At 40.0% G+C, this 14,439-nt stretch overlaps 1 protein-coding gene across 1 annotated transcript in view; it reads left to right on the top strand.

Annotated features, from left to right (window-relative positions):
- DOCK8 (dedicator of cytokinesis 8) overlaps window positions 1–14,439 on the top strand; it is a gene marked incomplete at both ends in the record, with an annotated part of 193,459 nt that overhangs the window by 117,617 nt on the left and 61,403 nt on the right. Inside the window, 7 exon segments of the mRNA XM_084238759.1 lie at window positions 4,366–4,483; window positions 5,912–5,982; window positions 7,031–7,169; window positions 7,889–7,990; window positions 9,702–9,797; window positions 10,445–10,679; window positions 13,618–13,782. Coding sequence (XP_084094885.1) covers window positions 4,366–4,483; window positions 5,912–5,982; window positions 7,031–7,169; window positions 7,889–7,990; window positions 9,702–9,797; window positions 10,445–10,679; window positions 13,618–13,782 — 926 coding nt within the window.

The following is a 14,439-nucleotide window of genomic DNA, read 5'->3' as shown; positions in this document are numbered from 1 at the left end:
TCTAAATCAAGCCTACTTTTTTCATTTTTCTGCCTTCACCTTTCATGAATAATCAGTTTTGGAATACTTAGAGCTTTCTCACACATAGTGTTTTATATTCTAAATTTTCACTCAATAATATGAAATGAGTATCAGCCATTTAACTCACTTCATTCAGTCTTACTTTCAAAGAGATATGTGAAAGAACCAAGGACCACTTGACTTTGAACAACTAGTTAATCTTTTGGCTCTTTGGGGGATTTCCAAGGCCCGATAAGTTGTCCTTAGAGAATAGAAGGCTAGATGTTCTCAGAGAATAGGAGGCTTTAGTGGCAGGTGTGAGAATGAATGACACAATATGATTCTGGTTGCCACTGTCAGCAACATGAGACACTAAGTATTTGCATCACAAAGAGTTAAACTGTCCCACTGCTCTCCTAAACCAGGATTTTTCTCAAGAGAAATAACCATAACTTCATACACCTTCGTGACTGCTTTTCCAATCTGTTAAAACCATGGTCAGCTCAAATTATCAGTAGTGGTCTACTCACCATGATATCCATGATGGTTGTCAGAGAAAGCCCACCTGCCTTGAAAAGGCAGCTTCCTCCATCTGCCTGGCAATTTTAGCCTCCCATTAGATTTCTCCCTGCATTCCATCCCTGCAACCAGCTGACACTGGAGCGCAGCAATGAGCTTATGGAGAGCTCATTCCTCTCGCTGAGCTGCTAAGCAGTCTTCTTGGGTCCTCTCAGCTGTTGACTCACTGTGTTGGACGTTCACCTAAACAGGTACTCCAAGTGTCCACTTGTCTCAGCGGGTGGCCAGTGTGCTTTTTGTTGTGGCTCACTTGCTTCTTGAGTTTTACTCCAAGCTGTAGAACCCCCTAATGTCATCTTGGAAATAAGTAACAGTGGCATTTTTTCTCTTTGTTTCCTTGCACTGGAAAAAAAAGAGGCTAAGCCAAGGGGAAACGAAGCTGATTTTTTTTTAAATTACAGATTTGAAAGGTTTCTAGGTGGCTCAGATAAACCTGTTTTTAGGAAAGGAAAGAGAAGGTGTTCCTAAGATGGTAAAAAGCAAAGAGGGTTTGGTCACAATTTGGTCTAAAAAAGACCAGATTTCCCAATTTACCTCCTAACTTCCTGGAGCTACTTAATCACAGCAGCTTAAAAATGAATTGAGTAGCTGTTGCAAAATAAGTAGAAGGAAGTTGGAGTTTCTAAAACAGTTTGAATCAAGAGAAGCCATCTGAAGTGGTTCAGAAAGAAAATTATTGATGAATACTGAGTTCTGTCTATGATTGATGCATATAGTTGAAGAAAACTATTTTTTTCTGTGTTTGGAAAGAGGAGATGACACCCATCATTGCACTCATATGTGCAACTCCTGACACATACACTGGACCTGTGTTTCCTAAAGCAGCGTACGTAACTTTGCCATAAAAAGTGAGTCTTATTTGGGTTATGGATTACCCTCTCAAAAAATCATTATCATAATTCTTAGGAATTTCTCTAGCTAGTAGGAGGTCCTGAACTTATCACATATAAAACATATAAGCTTTTTAATCAGTTTCTTAATAATTAGTCTTGTTTGGTTAAGGCTCTGTGAATTATTGACTGTATACATAGATCCTCTTTCCCAAAAGAAAAAAAAAATTTCTTATGCTCATTTCTTTAAAGCACGTACATTTAACAAAACATCTCACTTATGTTTCTGATGAATAAGAAATACAATGGTCCTTGAAATGCATGTTTAAAAAAATTTTTATACAAGTCACTTAACCTCCTTGAGAGTCACTTTCCTGGTCTGTAAAAAGGGATTTTGGAGAAACTTCTCTCAAAGTTTCCTTCCATCTGTGGGCTCTATGGAAAGTGCATTTAGTGTGGGGCAGAATATTGAATCCCCATTCTAATCATGTTTGGACACAGGGGCCTGCAAAATTGTTTCCCAGTGTTGGAGGTGTGTGGGACTGGGAGGCAGCACCTCAGTCTTGGGATATAGGAGAGGAGCTTGGTGACAGCTAACTTGCTTACCCAGTCTGGCAGGACTAGTGCTATTTTGATTTACATAGCCCCTTTCATCCAGCTACTTCAAAGCATTTTTACAAACTCCGACTCATTATTTCTTCAAGCGCAATATAAAGAGAGGTTGATTGGTGTCTTTTCAATTAATTTGAAGATGAAGAAAAGGAACTCTACAGAACTTAAAGGGATTCTTTCAAAAGAATGCTGCATTGCAGAGGAGGAAGATACAGAAAATGATTCATCACAGCTTTATAATTAAAAGATGGAAAATAACCTAAATGTTTATTTTTTGGAGACTGGTATAAATTATGGCACAGTGATAATATGGAATATTATGTAACCATTAAAATCATGTTTATTAAGAATATTTAACCACATTGAGAAAAGACCATAATTGAACATTAAATGACACAAAAACAAGATAAAACTTTATATGATAAAAATGTTTAATGGCTTGAGGGGAAAAGATTAAAAGAAAATATGATTGTCTTAACAGTGAATTGGATTTCCTCAGTGCAGTTGGATATTGGGTAGTTGCTATTTATTTCCATTCTTTATATTTCTTTCTTAACTTTTCAACGATCCAGGATAGACAAACAGGATATATATTATTTTTATAACCATATACTACTTTCATAATCACATAATTGTATTATTATTAAAAAGTTTATGTGAATAGAGTGGACCAATTAAATGGCATGGTAGGAAAGACTTCTTTGCAGATATGACATGTGAGGCAGGAGAACATGGGATACAGAAGCCCACTGTTGGTGGGAATAAGTGTGGAATGTTCTAGGCCTTGCTAAAAGGCCATTGGGGAAAACTGATGTGTGGTAAAATCAGAGAAGTTGCCAAGGGCCAGGGCATGTAGGTCCTCTGATAAGAAGTTTGGCAAACCCTGAAATAATCACTTGAACACTTTTGAAAGATCCTTCTGAGCAATGCATGAAGCCTCAGTTGTAACGGGCAAGTATAGAAGTTGAGCTCAGTCAGGTGATCACTGTAGTGATCCAAGTGAGCGATAAGGCTGATTTGGAATGGAGGCTGGGATGGAATTGACCTCTTAACTCTGTGGAGGAAATCATCATCATCAGAGCTATCTTTTATTAAGTTCTTATTCATTAATGTTCCCCACAATTCTCTGAGGCAGGTGCAATTATAAGGGCTTTGAAAACACTAAGTAACTTGCTCAGGGTCAACTCTGGCTCCAGAGCCAGCACTCTTAAACACTTCCCAATGTTACCCTCCATAAATATTATCACTGCTGATGGGAGTGATGGTAGAAGGAATGAACAAGAGTGAGCTGAGAGGGGTCTGTGCCTCATACACTTTGCATTCTACCATTATCAACTGCCCTGTCATCATTATTATGATGACATTGATATGGGATGTTCTCCTGTTGCCAGATGAGTTTATTTCAGTGTTTTCTCAGGTGATATCTCCAACTATTAAAATTGTGACATATACCATAAAAGAATAAATCAATAAAACACTTGGGGAAAGGAGCAGTTGTTCTCCCGCTAAGATTCACGATGCACCTGTTTATCTTGGCTTTCCCAGTCTTTTCTGATCATGTTTGTTCACCCACCCTCTTCCCCCTCCTTTTCCTCACACACTTGTTGATATCATTATGGTTTCTTAAATCAGGTATATGATTTACCAAAAATATATACTTTCATTCTTTTATTCAGCAAAGATTTACATAGCCATGCTATGTTCTGGACACTATTTTAGCTGCAGGAGACACATCACTAAATCAAAAACATCAGATCCCTGCCCTCATTAGTGAAATACACTAGCAATAATATAGATAGAAAGAAAAATACATGCGAAACTACAGTGAGCCTAGTACCTGTATGGCTTTACTTCTCATATTACCATTGTTGTGTTATTGCTATATAACTAATTGTGCTTGGAGGTCTGAACTGTCATCTTAGATAAAAAAAGATATTAAACCATGCCATTGAGAAATTGAAACTATTACCTAATTATAAGAAAGGAAAAAAAGGAAGAGAAAATCAGAACATTATCTACATCCATGAATTTTGTTTAAAGCAAGCTTTCATTTTATCTTGATGTCTAACATATACTACCTCTCCTAGACCTCCACATTTCTCAGCTGCAGCAGACATATCTTTATCTGTAGTCAAAGAGAGAACAGTGTTGGTTATTATCGGATGAGGATAGCTGAAGCAGAAGACTCAACCGTAACTCACTCCTCCAAAAATAATTCACTTCTGAAAGTGGAACCTCCTTTAGAATATTGCCCTCATTAGTGCAGTCTTTAGCATTCCCTGAAGAACTTGTTGAAATAAACCCTAGACCTTATTCACTGATGCTTCATCTTTTCTTTTTCCAGAAACCTTCTCTACGTCTACCCACAGAGGCTTAACTTTGCTAACAAACTAGCATCTGCCCGGAACATTACCATAAAGATCCAGTTTATGTGTGGAGAGGATGCCAGCAATGCTATGCCGGTAATGAGGACGATAAAAATTTGCCTCAAATGAGAGTGGGTGGGCTGAACTTCCCTTGTCAACTCACACATCACACAGAGTCTGGGACTCCTCAGCATACAGATATGTCTATTCAGGCCTTCACTGCTCAGCATGTGCAAAGGTCTTTGTGGCCCAATGCTGGTCCCAGGATGCTGATGGGGAAGCAGGGTCACTCTAAATTGGAAGCTCTCTTTCCTAACTTATTACATAGTGATATTTGGAGATGTAGATCATTTTAGAAGAATGAAAAAATATCATAAAGTCTTTCCACACTACCCTAGCAGTATAAGAAGTAGAGACAGAGCCCAGTGTGTCAGCCTTGTTTGCTGTGCTTCCAGGTGTGCACTGCAGTGCCACATCTGGAGAAAAATATAAAGGACTTCATAGTAATAACAAACATTCATCGTCTCAACACATTTTAAAATAGGATCTTCATTCTGAAGTATAATATAAGTTAAAGAATAAATATGTAGTGTTCTTTAAGTAACTCAAAGTACCAGAATTTGTACTTTTTAACCACCTGTCACTAAATGAAGTGGGCTGTTTGCTATTCCTATTTTCCCCAAGTCATGGAATTCAGTTAGTATACCTTTCTACTGAAGTAATTTTTTCCAGTATTTCTAGTATTCTTCAAATACTTTTTCTTAAACCATCCTCCCAATGCCCCATCTACTACCCCAGTGTGAGGTGTCTATTAATAACAGTGGTGGGAAAGAAATCCTAAAGGACTCCCCTAATTCTCTCTGCTCTAGCCCCAGGACAAGTTCACCAGGGTTGCCATTTACAGATTTGTGGATACTGAATGTAGCCAGGGCGCCCAGGCAGGCCTGTGTCGGGCTAAACTCAGCCTCTCACCAACTGCCAAACCCTGGGAGCTGACATGGTTATTACTGTGTATAATGGAAAGGGCTCTTTTTATTTTCATTACCCAAAGGTGAATCCAGTTGTCAAATCATGTGACTTTAGGGCTGAATGAGGCCCACGGGAGTGTATTTTTCCAAAATAGCACAAATACGTGGACAGGCTAGTGAAGGTCCTGATCACCCCAGTGACCAGATCCGTGTCTTTGGACATGAAGCCTGGCCCTCAGGCTCACTGAAAGCAAAGCCAGGTCACTTTGCTTCATAGTACAGACTTTTAGACAGTGAGGTGGAGTAGGGGGAGCACTAACTTTCCATTTCCACAAACCTGTGACCCTTGGTCACTAGTGTAACTCCTTGGGACCGCAGTTTACCTTTTACAGCCAGTTCTTCTATACCAGTGTGGTTGGGTTGGTTGTAGAACTCAGCATTCCTGATTCACAAAATACAGCCCTGTGACAGCAGACCATCATATTGGGCTGATGACAGTTGATTTGATATATGAAAATATCACTGTTAATTTGGTCCTTTCTATATTGGTAAACAGGTGATCTTTGGAAAATCCAGTGGGCCTGAATTTCTGCAGGAAGTGTATACAGCTATCACATACCATAATAAGTAAGTGTATTTCAGAATTCTAAAAATATCCCAACATTGTTTTATTATCTTCTGTTTTTTTCTGAATCCCCTTGGTGATTTCCCACAATTGTTTTTATAATGCCAGGACCGTAGTTCATGCCAGTTCCGTGACTCTATTTTAGAAATGAATAATTTTTGCCATTAACTAAGACTGGGAAATGGCATCTTCAAAAATTTAATACTATTTGGATTTTTCTGGAGCCTTCTAGTCTAGAGTGATAACAGAAATTTTATTTTAATAAAGAGTTAATTTCCTAACTTGCTTTGAGATACTGGAGGGGAAGGAACACAAAATCTAGCTCTCCTTGCTCTCTCTCTTGTCTAAAATATACTTCTCCACTTCTGCCCATTACCTACTTTAAGAACATTTAAATTGACCAAAAGAGAAATAGAACATTCAGTATGTGGGGAAGGTGAGCACAGAATAGCATCTTAACTATTGTTCATATTTCACAGGCAGGGAGGCAATCCGTACAGGGTCAGACAGACACAGGTTTCATCCTGGTCTGATAACCTCAATTGACTTAAGTATTTCTCTGAACCCACTGGATTAGGATGAGGATTAAATGAATAATGTACATGAAGCCCTTGGTAAAGTCTGGGACTTTGTCCTTCAGTAAAATCAGGTTCCTTTTCCTGCATCATTCATTTCTCCAAAATCTTTTGATGAGTGCTGGTCATGTGCCAGTCCCTGCTCTTGGGCTGGAGCTAGAAAAGGAGGTCACTGCAGGACTGTGAACCTCATCCCTTTTCAAATTAAGCTGCTGGGTTTTTCCATTGTGTGCAGGGATTTTTTATTCCTGACTAAGTCGCCCGTTTGTGAGCCGTCTTATGTAAGTGAAGTGTATCCAGTGACTTAAGCTTGGCCTCAAGGACTCTGATCTTAGGGGCAGAATGATGTAAAGTGAAAGGTAAAGCACCCAACAGCAAAGTCCAAGGAGCAAAGGGTCCTCAGAATTACAATTTTTAGTCAGAGAAGTCATCCTTTTTACTAAAGTTATTCGTGTATAATGTGCTTTTGAAACAGGTCTCCTGACTTTTATGAAGAAGTGAAAATTAAACTCCCTGCCAAGCTCACAGTAAATCACCACCTCCTGTTCACCTTCTATCATATCAGCTGTCAGCAGAAGCAAGGAGCCTCCGTAGAAAGTCTCGTAGGATATTCAGTGAGTTGTTTTCAACTTGCCTATTCACACTGCAATTATTGGTGCATCCAAGGTCCCTGCAGAGATAAACAACAAAATTCTATTCACTTGCTTTTCTCCTGTCAGAAGTAGCAAAATGTGCCAAACCAAATTACAGCAAGGAATAGAGATGATTTGACATAGCAAACGACAAATTTCAGAAATGGAAAGCTAATGAGTGATAGATATTGAAAGGAAACTCATGTATAAGTAAGCATTGCAGTGTTCACTATTTGCAAATTTTACTTATAAAACTAGATATTTTTTCCCCAAGGGGAAAAAGTTATTTCTTTAAAACAAATGTGAAAGACAGCTTTCTGCCCACCTGTATCTATGCAGGTACCTCTCTTTTTACTTTCTCCTTTTCCTAATAAACCTTTCCTTTTAAAATGTAAATATATATATATTATGTTTATATATGTGGTAAAATAAACATTGATGTTGTTCAGACACACATAGACATTGGCTATCAAGAAAAATGCTACTCCTTTGGCTCTGGCAGAGGTAAATCATTGATATTACCATCTCAGGAGTTCTCAGCGAATTGAAAATGCAAAGAACTTGACAGAAATTACTGCCAAAAGAAATCTAGTCAATATCTAATCATCATTTAGTTGCATTTGATTATTGTGAGCTAGATAAATTGCCAGAATTATACACTATGATAAATACCATTTTATTCTTTACATCATCTGTTTCAGTGGCTGCCAATTCTCTTAAATGAACGTCTTCAAACAGGATCCTACTGTCTCCCAGTTGCCTTGGAAAGGCTTCCACCCAACTACTCCATGCATTCTGCAGAGGTAAACACCAAGATGGCCCTCAGCTGTTTCCTGTCCAGCTGTGGTCTTGGCTCACCTTCCTGTACCCACTTGCCATTCCCAAGGATGCTCAGCCTGTTTTACGGAGCAGTTATCTTTCAGCCTTTAGTGTTTTTTGACAGCTCATTGTTCTGATAGGATGTGAGAAATAATTGGTTGTGATGCCTCAGTCATTTAGATAATCACAAGTTCAGAATGTTTAATAAATGCAACCTGCAGCCACCGCCACATTACCTTGCCATTTTCTACAACAAAGAAATTCACAGAAAAATGTATTATGAAAAGGGAGGCAAATAGAGCCCCCTTATGACAATACTGCTTTAAACACAGATACTTATAAAAGGTTCCAAGTTCTATCATTTTCTCATCTGGGTCACTTGTCATTGTCCCCAGGTAAATGATGCCAGCCGTTTTTTCTTCTCCCTGTCTCCTACACACCTGTACTGCAAGCATCCATTTAAAGCCAGCTAAGTGGGCCCTCCATTCTGACCACACCAGCCACTGCTATCATTTTCTCAGTCTGGTTGGTGTAGGTTTACATCCATAAGTATTATTTCAAAGCAAATTCCAGGCATTTTAATTATAAACATTTTAGTATCTATCTTAAAAGTTAAGGAATTTTACACTGTGACAATATCATTGTCATACCTTAAAAATTAATAGCAACTCCATAGTATCTTCCGTTGTCTATTGATCAAATTTCCAATTATCTCATTAATGCCATTTTTTTACAGTTGTTTATTTGAATCAAAATCTAATAAGGTCCACACATTGCTATTGGTTGACATGTCTTTTAGACTTTTTTAGCCTATATCTCCCCCTCATCTGCTTTTGTCTTACTTGCCATTTTCAAGTTGAAGGAATTCCTAGGAATTTGAATTTAGTTTCAACCATCACAGTTCATTTTATACCAATCTCCCACCCCAAGGTTCTTCTGTATCTTCCTTATTCATTTAATTCTCTACAGAGAGGTTTCTTTAGTGTGGGGCCACAAGCATATGCCTGCTTCATACCAAAATTACTCTCTTCAATATCACCTGAGATCTGTTTCAGGTGTGTAATGTCTGTGTGTAATCACAGACATTCCCTAATTATTCTCTGTGAATTGGGCACATAGTCCCTTTCTTCAAAACCAACTTTCCATCATCAGCTGTGCATGCTAATTTCTACCAATTATCTTTTTCATGCTGCATAAGTGACCTGAGTTTTGGAGACAAACTAATCTTGATCCAAAGTCCAGAATGGGCCACCTTAGCTTTGTGAACATGATGAATTGCTTACTCTCAAAGATGAGACTGAGCCCATTCCAGCCTACAAGGTTGCTGCAAACATTAAATAAGATAATGCATGCCAAACAATAAGATTATTCCACTGAGAATTTAGGCAAGAAATGGAAAATCATGTAAATGTTATTTCGACTCCTGGAATTAAGGATTATCAATGCTGGATGGGAATTTAAAGATCATTCAGTTCAAGCCCCTCCTTCAAGTGTGAGAAAACAAGGACCTCCAGAGTTTGGGGATAGAACTCCACCTGAACCCAAGAGTAGCTAATTCGAAGGCCAGTTATATTTGTTTTCTAGGGAATTTTATATGTGTATAATCCTAACATTTATAGTCAAGTTGCTTCATTCTGCTTTTAGTAATCAGGAGAGGGGATTGGATTGCTAATCTTTTTTTTTTTTTTTAAACAGAAAGTCCCTCCACAGAATCCTCCCATTAAGTGGGCTGAAGGACATAAGGGAGTATTTAATATTGAAGTGCAAGCTATTTCTTCTGTTCATACCCAGGTAAGGAACATCAAGGTCAACTTCAAATGAGAGCCAGAAGGTTACTAATGAAGATGGGAGTACAGCACAGAGCCCTGTAACGAAGGGCCAATAAAATGTCAGTGAAAATCTTTGTATATAGCTAAAATAAAAAAAATAACCTTTAGTTCTTGTGGGGTCTTACAAGCCCATTCGTAGAAGAAACTCACAGAAATATTGAACAGCTAAATGAAGGAGCCCATGGGGGCTGAGAAGTCCTTGTTTAAAACATTTCCCTGCTGTTATCTCATTTCCTTCAGCAATTCTGCCATGTTTCCAGCTTTTTTATTTTTAAAGTTCTACTTTCCGCTTTTTTCTACTATTGTCTGCATTTTAAATCTGTTTAGACTCCATTCTTCTAATATAAGCAGTATATTTAGCTGGTACACTGGTCTCTGCTTACAGAAATTGTCAGAGTTCAAACTATTCTTCATTAATAAATACCAAGAGGTTCTATTTTGTGCACATCACTTTACAGAGCAGTTCATACCTTGGTCTGAAACAGCTGTGTCTTAGACCTTCTAGTCTGAAACACTGGTAAGAGGTTCTGCTTCTAAAGGGTTGTTTGTATTTGTGAATCCACCCACAACTTTGATGAGACTCCTGAGGCCTGACATCTGCCTTCCCAGGACAATCACCTGGAGAAGTTCTTCACCCTCTGCCACTCTCTGGAGAGCCAGGTGACCTTCCCCATCCGTGTGCTGGATCAGAAAATCTCTGAGACAATGCTGGAGCATGAGCTGAAGCTCAGCATCATCTGCCTCAACTCCTCCCGTCTGGAGCCCCTTGTGCTCTTCTTGCACCTGGTTCTGAACAAGCTCTTCCAGCTGTCTGTGCAGCCCATGGTCATTGCCGGCCAGACAGGTAGGAGGCCTGTGAGGCTGGGAGAAGGCAACAGAAGGCAGGCAGAAGGAAATTTTTTTCCAGAAATCCATAGAACAGGGACAATGTGACCTTCCTTTCTCTTGATAATCTGAATCCAGGAAGGTCAATTTCAGTGCTTTTTTTTTTTTTTTTTTGAGACTCCCTGAATTTATTTTTAGAAAAAATAATATTAAAATAGCATGTTTTAAATTATGGTTTTAAAAATAAAAATGTATTGTTTGATTATGGACAGTCTTTTAAATTCCACTCCTGGTTATTGATGACTTTCTTTTACCTCTAAAATATTTTCGTTTTCTTTTTTTTTTAAGATTTATTTTTATCTATGCATATAAGAACTGGAGTAAAGGCCAGAGGTGTGTGTGGGGGTGGTGAGAAGATTCACCAGAGACAGAGTAGGGAACAGAACAGGCAGATTGACTGAAATACACTGCTGAAGGGAGCAGCAGGTGAGACAGGAGAGGTCTGCTGCGCCATGTGGGTAGCTCCATGGCTAGCTGGGGGTCGAACTTGTACTGCAGTGTCTGCTGATAGCTTCACAGTTTTGTGCTTAACCCTTGAGCCACCAGGGAGGCCCTATTTTTGTTTTCTTGACTGAAAAGGACATATAACAAGGCAGTACACAACCTATGGAGGGGAAGGAATTCTCTAAATTGAAACTCAAGGTGGTCACTTTTTTATAAATATTTAATTCACATATCATAAAAATCACTAAAGTATGTTATTCAGTGTTTTTCACTATATTCACAAGGTTGTGCAACTATCCCTACAGTGTAATCCCACATTTTTATAGTCCCCACTGAAACCTGATCTCTTTTGCATTCACTCCCCATTCACCCCTCCCCTCAGGCCCTGGCAACCACTCATCTATTTTCTATCTTAAAGTATATCTTAAATGCCTGTTTTTTAAAAAAAAAAAAAATGACTACAAATACAGTTTATAAAACTGCCTTTAGAAATACTTTCAAACTGGCTCTTGTGGTTTTCCTGCCTCATACAGTAGACTGGCTGCTGTAGGCCATCTTTGACATAGTTTCCAGCTGGGCTTAAATGATCCAGTGTCAGCAAATCCAGGACCTAGAATTAAGCTGAGTTGTAGGCATCACAACAAATCCAGAACATGTCAGACCTCCAGGGACTTACACTGTAACAGAGCAGTAGCACGGGACAGAAGTCCTCAAAGGACACCTTCCTGTTGTGGTAGAGGGGCCATGAAAACATCCATCTAGGGCCTCCCCTGGTGGCGCAGAGGTTGAGCGCTGGGCTGCTGCTGGGCTGCAAAGCTGCCCACAGCCTCTGCAGTGCCGGTTCTATATCCGGCTACCTGCGAGGGTCCCACATGGTGTGCAGACCTCTCCTGCCACGCCCGCTGCTCCCCTCAGCAGTGTGTTTCTCGTCAATCTGCCTGTTCTGTTCCCTGCTCTGGCTCTGGTGAATCCTCTCACCCTCCCGCGCTTCTGACTGTACCCAGTGCTTGTATAAATAAATAAATCAATCTTTAAAAAAAAAAAGAAAAGAAAAGAAAAGATCCATCTAGGGGGAGGAAGAGAGATGGTACTGGACCAGGCCTCAAAGGAAGGGTAGAAGAAAAGCAGACAGAAGCGGGGACAGTGACATGAACATGTCAAAAGCAGAGAAGCAGAAAAGCATGGGAGCATCAGGAAAGACATAAGTACAGCTGGGTTGTGGAATGACTGAATTAGTCTGGGTGGGAGGGCCTTGCTGAGCTCATTGGCTAGGACATCCTCTTAATCCCTGTTTGCTGCATATCCAGGCATGCATCTTCTGTGGTTCCACAGACAAGCTATCCTATGGGGTAGGTTAACTTTTCATAAGTGTAGCTGTCACCTCTCTAGCTAGATTCCTGCGGAGTGGAAACTACTGTTTCCCTAAGTTTCAGCTATTTCATATTGACTAGTTCAGTAGACAAAAACTTCATTTGAACTTCTCCATAGCAAGCCATGTGGGGACAGCAGGGTGTTGGGATAGGCAGAGAAGATGTTAGTCTACAAGCGTTTATTCAGAACTTAGCTGTGACAGGATCTATGGAAAACACAGTGGGGAGACAGTTATGAGAAATGTACTTTACCCCAGAAGGGCTTCCAGCCTGCTCCCAGAAATAGACACAGGACCCTGTGATTGGTTTCCCTTGAGACTTTTACTGGATGGCATCAGAGACTTTTGTGGAGGTGATGGGATTGTGCTGAGCACCAAAGGATTGGTGATATTTTGCAGGTAGGAGTAAGGAGGGCTTTCTAGTTTAGGGCAGCAGCATGAACAGAATCACAGGGGTGTGAAAGAACAGAGTGTAGCAGCTGATCTTAAGGGAAGTTGCATTTGAGCAGGAAAAAAGTGCAAGGTTGGATAAAGAGGGTGGAACCACATGTGGGGGCTTTGACCTCCAGAAGAAGTGAATGCACACAGACTTGTGCAGGTCCACTGTGGAGGGATGACATCGTGCAGACTTGTTTACTGTGATCTGTACACCAAGAATCCATGCTGTGTAACAGCACATTCTCATGGTGTGCATGAGAATCACCAGGGCGTTGTGTTAAATGCAGATTCTTACTCATTAGGGCTGGAGTGGGGCCTAAGGGTCTGCATTTCTAGCATTATACAGATAACATCATTGCAGATTCCACTGGGTAATGCCCGTATATAGCATGGTTTAGAGAGGGGAGGATGTCTGGACAGACTCAAGTCTTTGTCATGAAAAGCCACAGCGCTGACAGGAGGAGGAAGATGAAGCAATTGTTTGCAGTAGTCAGAGCGGGCATGCTGGAGCCTTCTAAAATAACTCAACCCATACCAGGCTGTTTCTTGACCTACCTGCTTTGGTTGGTTAGTGCCTGGAGAACGTGCCACCTAGGGTTCATTAAGGACCAGCTGTGGGGCTATCATTTTTCTCTTGATTCCTCAGCCAACTTCTCCCAGTTTGCCTTCGAATCCGTGGTGGCCATCGCTAACAGTCTGCACAACAGCAAAGAACTGAGCAAAGACCTACACGGGAGGAACTGCTTGTTGGCCTCCTACGTGCACTACGTTTTCCGCCTGCCGGAGGTGCAGAGGGACATGCCCAAGTCAGGTAGCATCACCCTAAGTGTGGGGAGTCAAGGCACCCTCAATTCCCACCCCATTGCCACATCATTTAAAGTAAAATTGAAAAATGACATTTTCAGCATGACACAAAATTTCATGAATGCTGAAATCCAGTTTATTTCTAGACTTTCTCCCCTGCTTTCTTCCTCTCTTCTTTCCTCTTTTTATACTCTAAGCACTTACTTTGCCTCTCTATTTGATAATTCCTTGCTGGTCACTTACCCAGGTGGTAATTTCTGATTCAGTTGAAACTCTTCTTACAAAGATGAAGTGCATACCAAGGATGTCAGGATAATAATGCTAAGAAAATAATGTATATTTGATAGCAGTGGTAAGCAGTGGTTCCTGAATTTTTCACTATGAAAAAAATCCATTTTTCATTTCCCCCCTCACTAAACTTTTGAAACAATAAAAACCTATTTCTCCCAACTTGCTAATTACGTACATAGGTAGTAATCAAGCAGACCTTTTGATCAGCATGGTATAAAAAGTATAACAAGTTCACAAAATTCCAAACCCTAATGAAGAAACTTGGCATTTTTCTTCTTGTTATATGAGTCCCAACTAATGTTCGTTGGTGGGGAGGGGGGACTAAAACTTGTAAATCTGTTTACCCTATAATTTCATCAATTCTCTAGCAGAA

Source organism: Talpa europaea, assembly GCF_964194135.1.
Source record: "Talpa europaea genome assembly, chromosome: 7".
NCBI lineage: Eukaryota > Metazoa > Chordata > Mammalia > Eulipotyphla > Talpidae > Talpa > Talpa europaea.
This window is presented reverse-complemented; position numbering and strand designations above follow the sequence as displayed.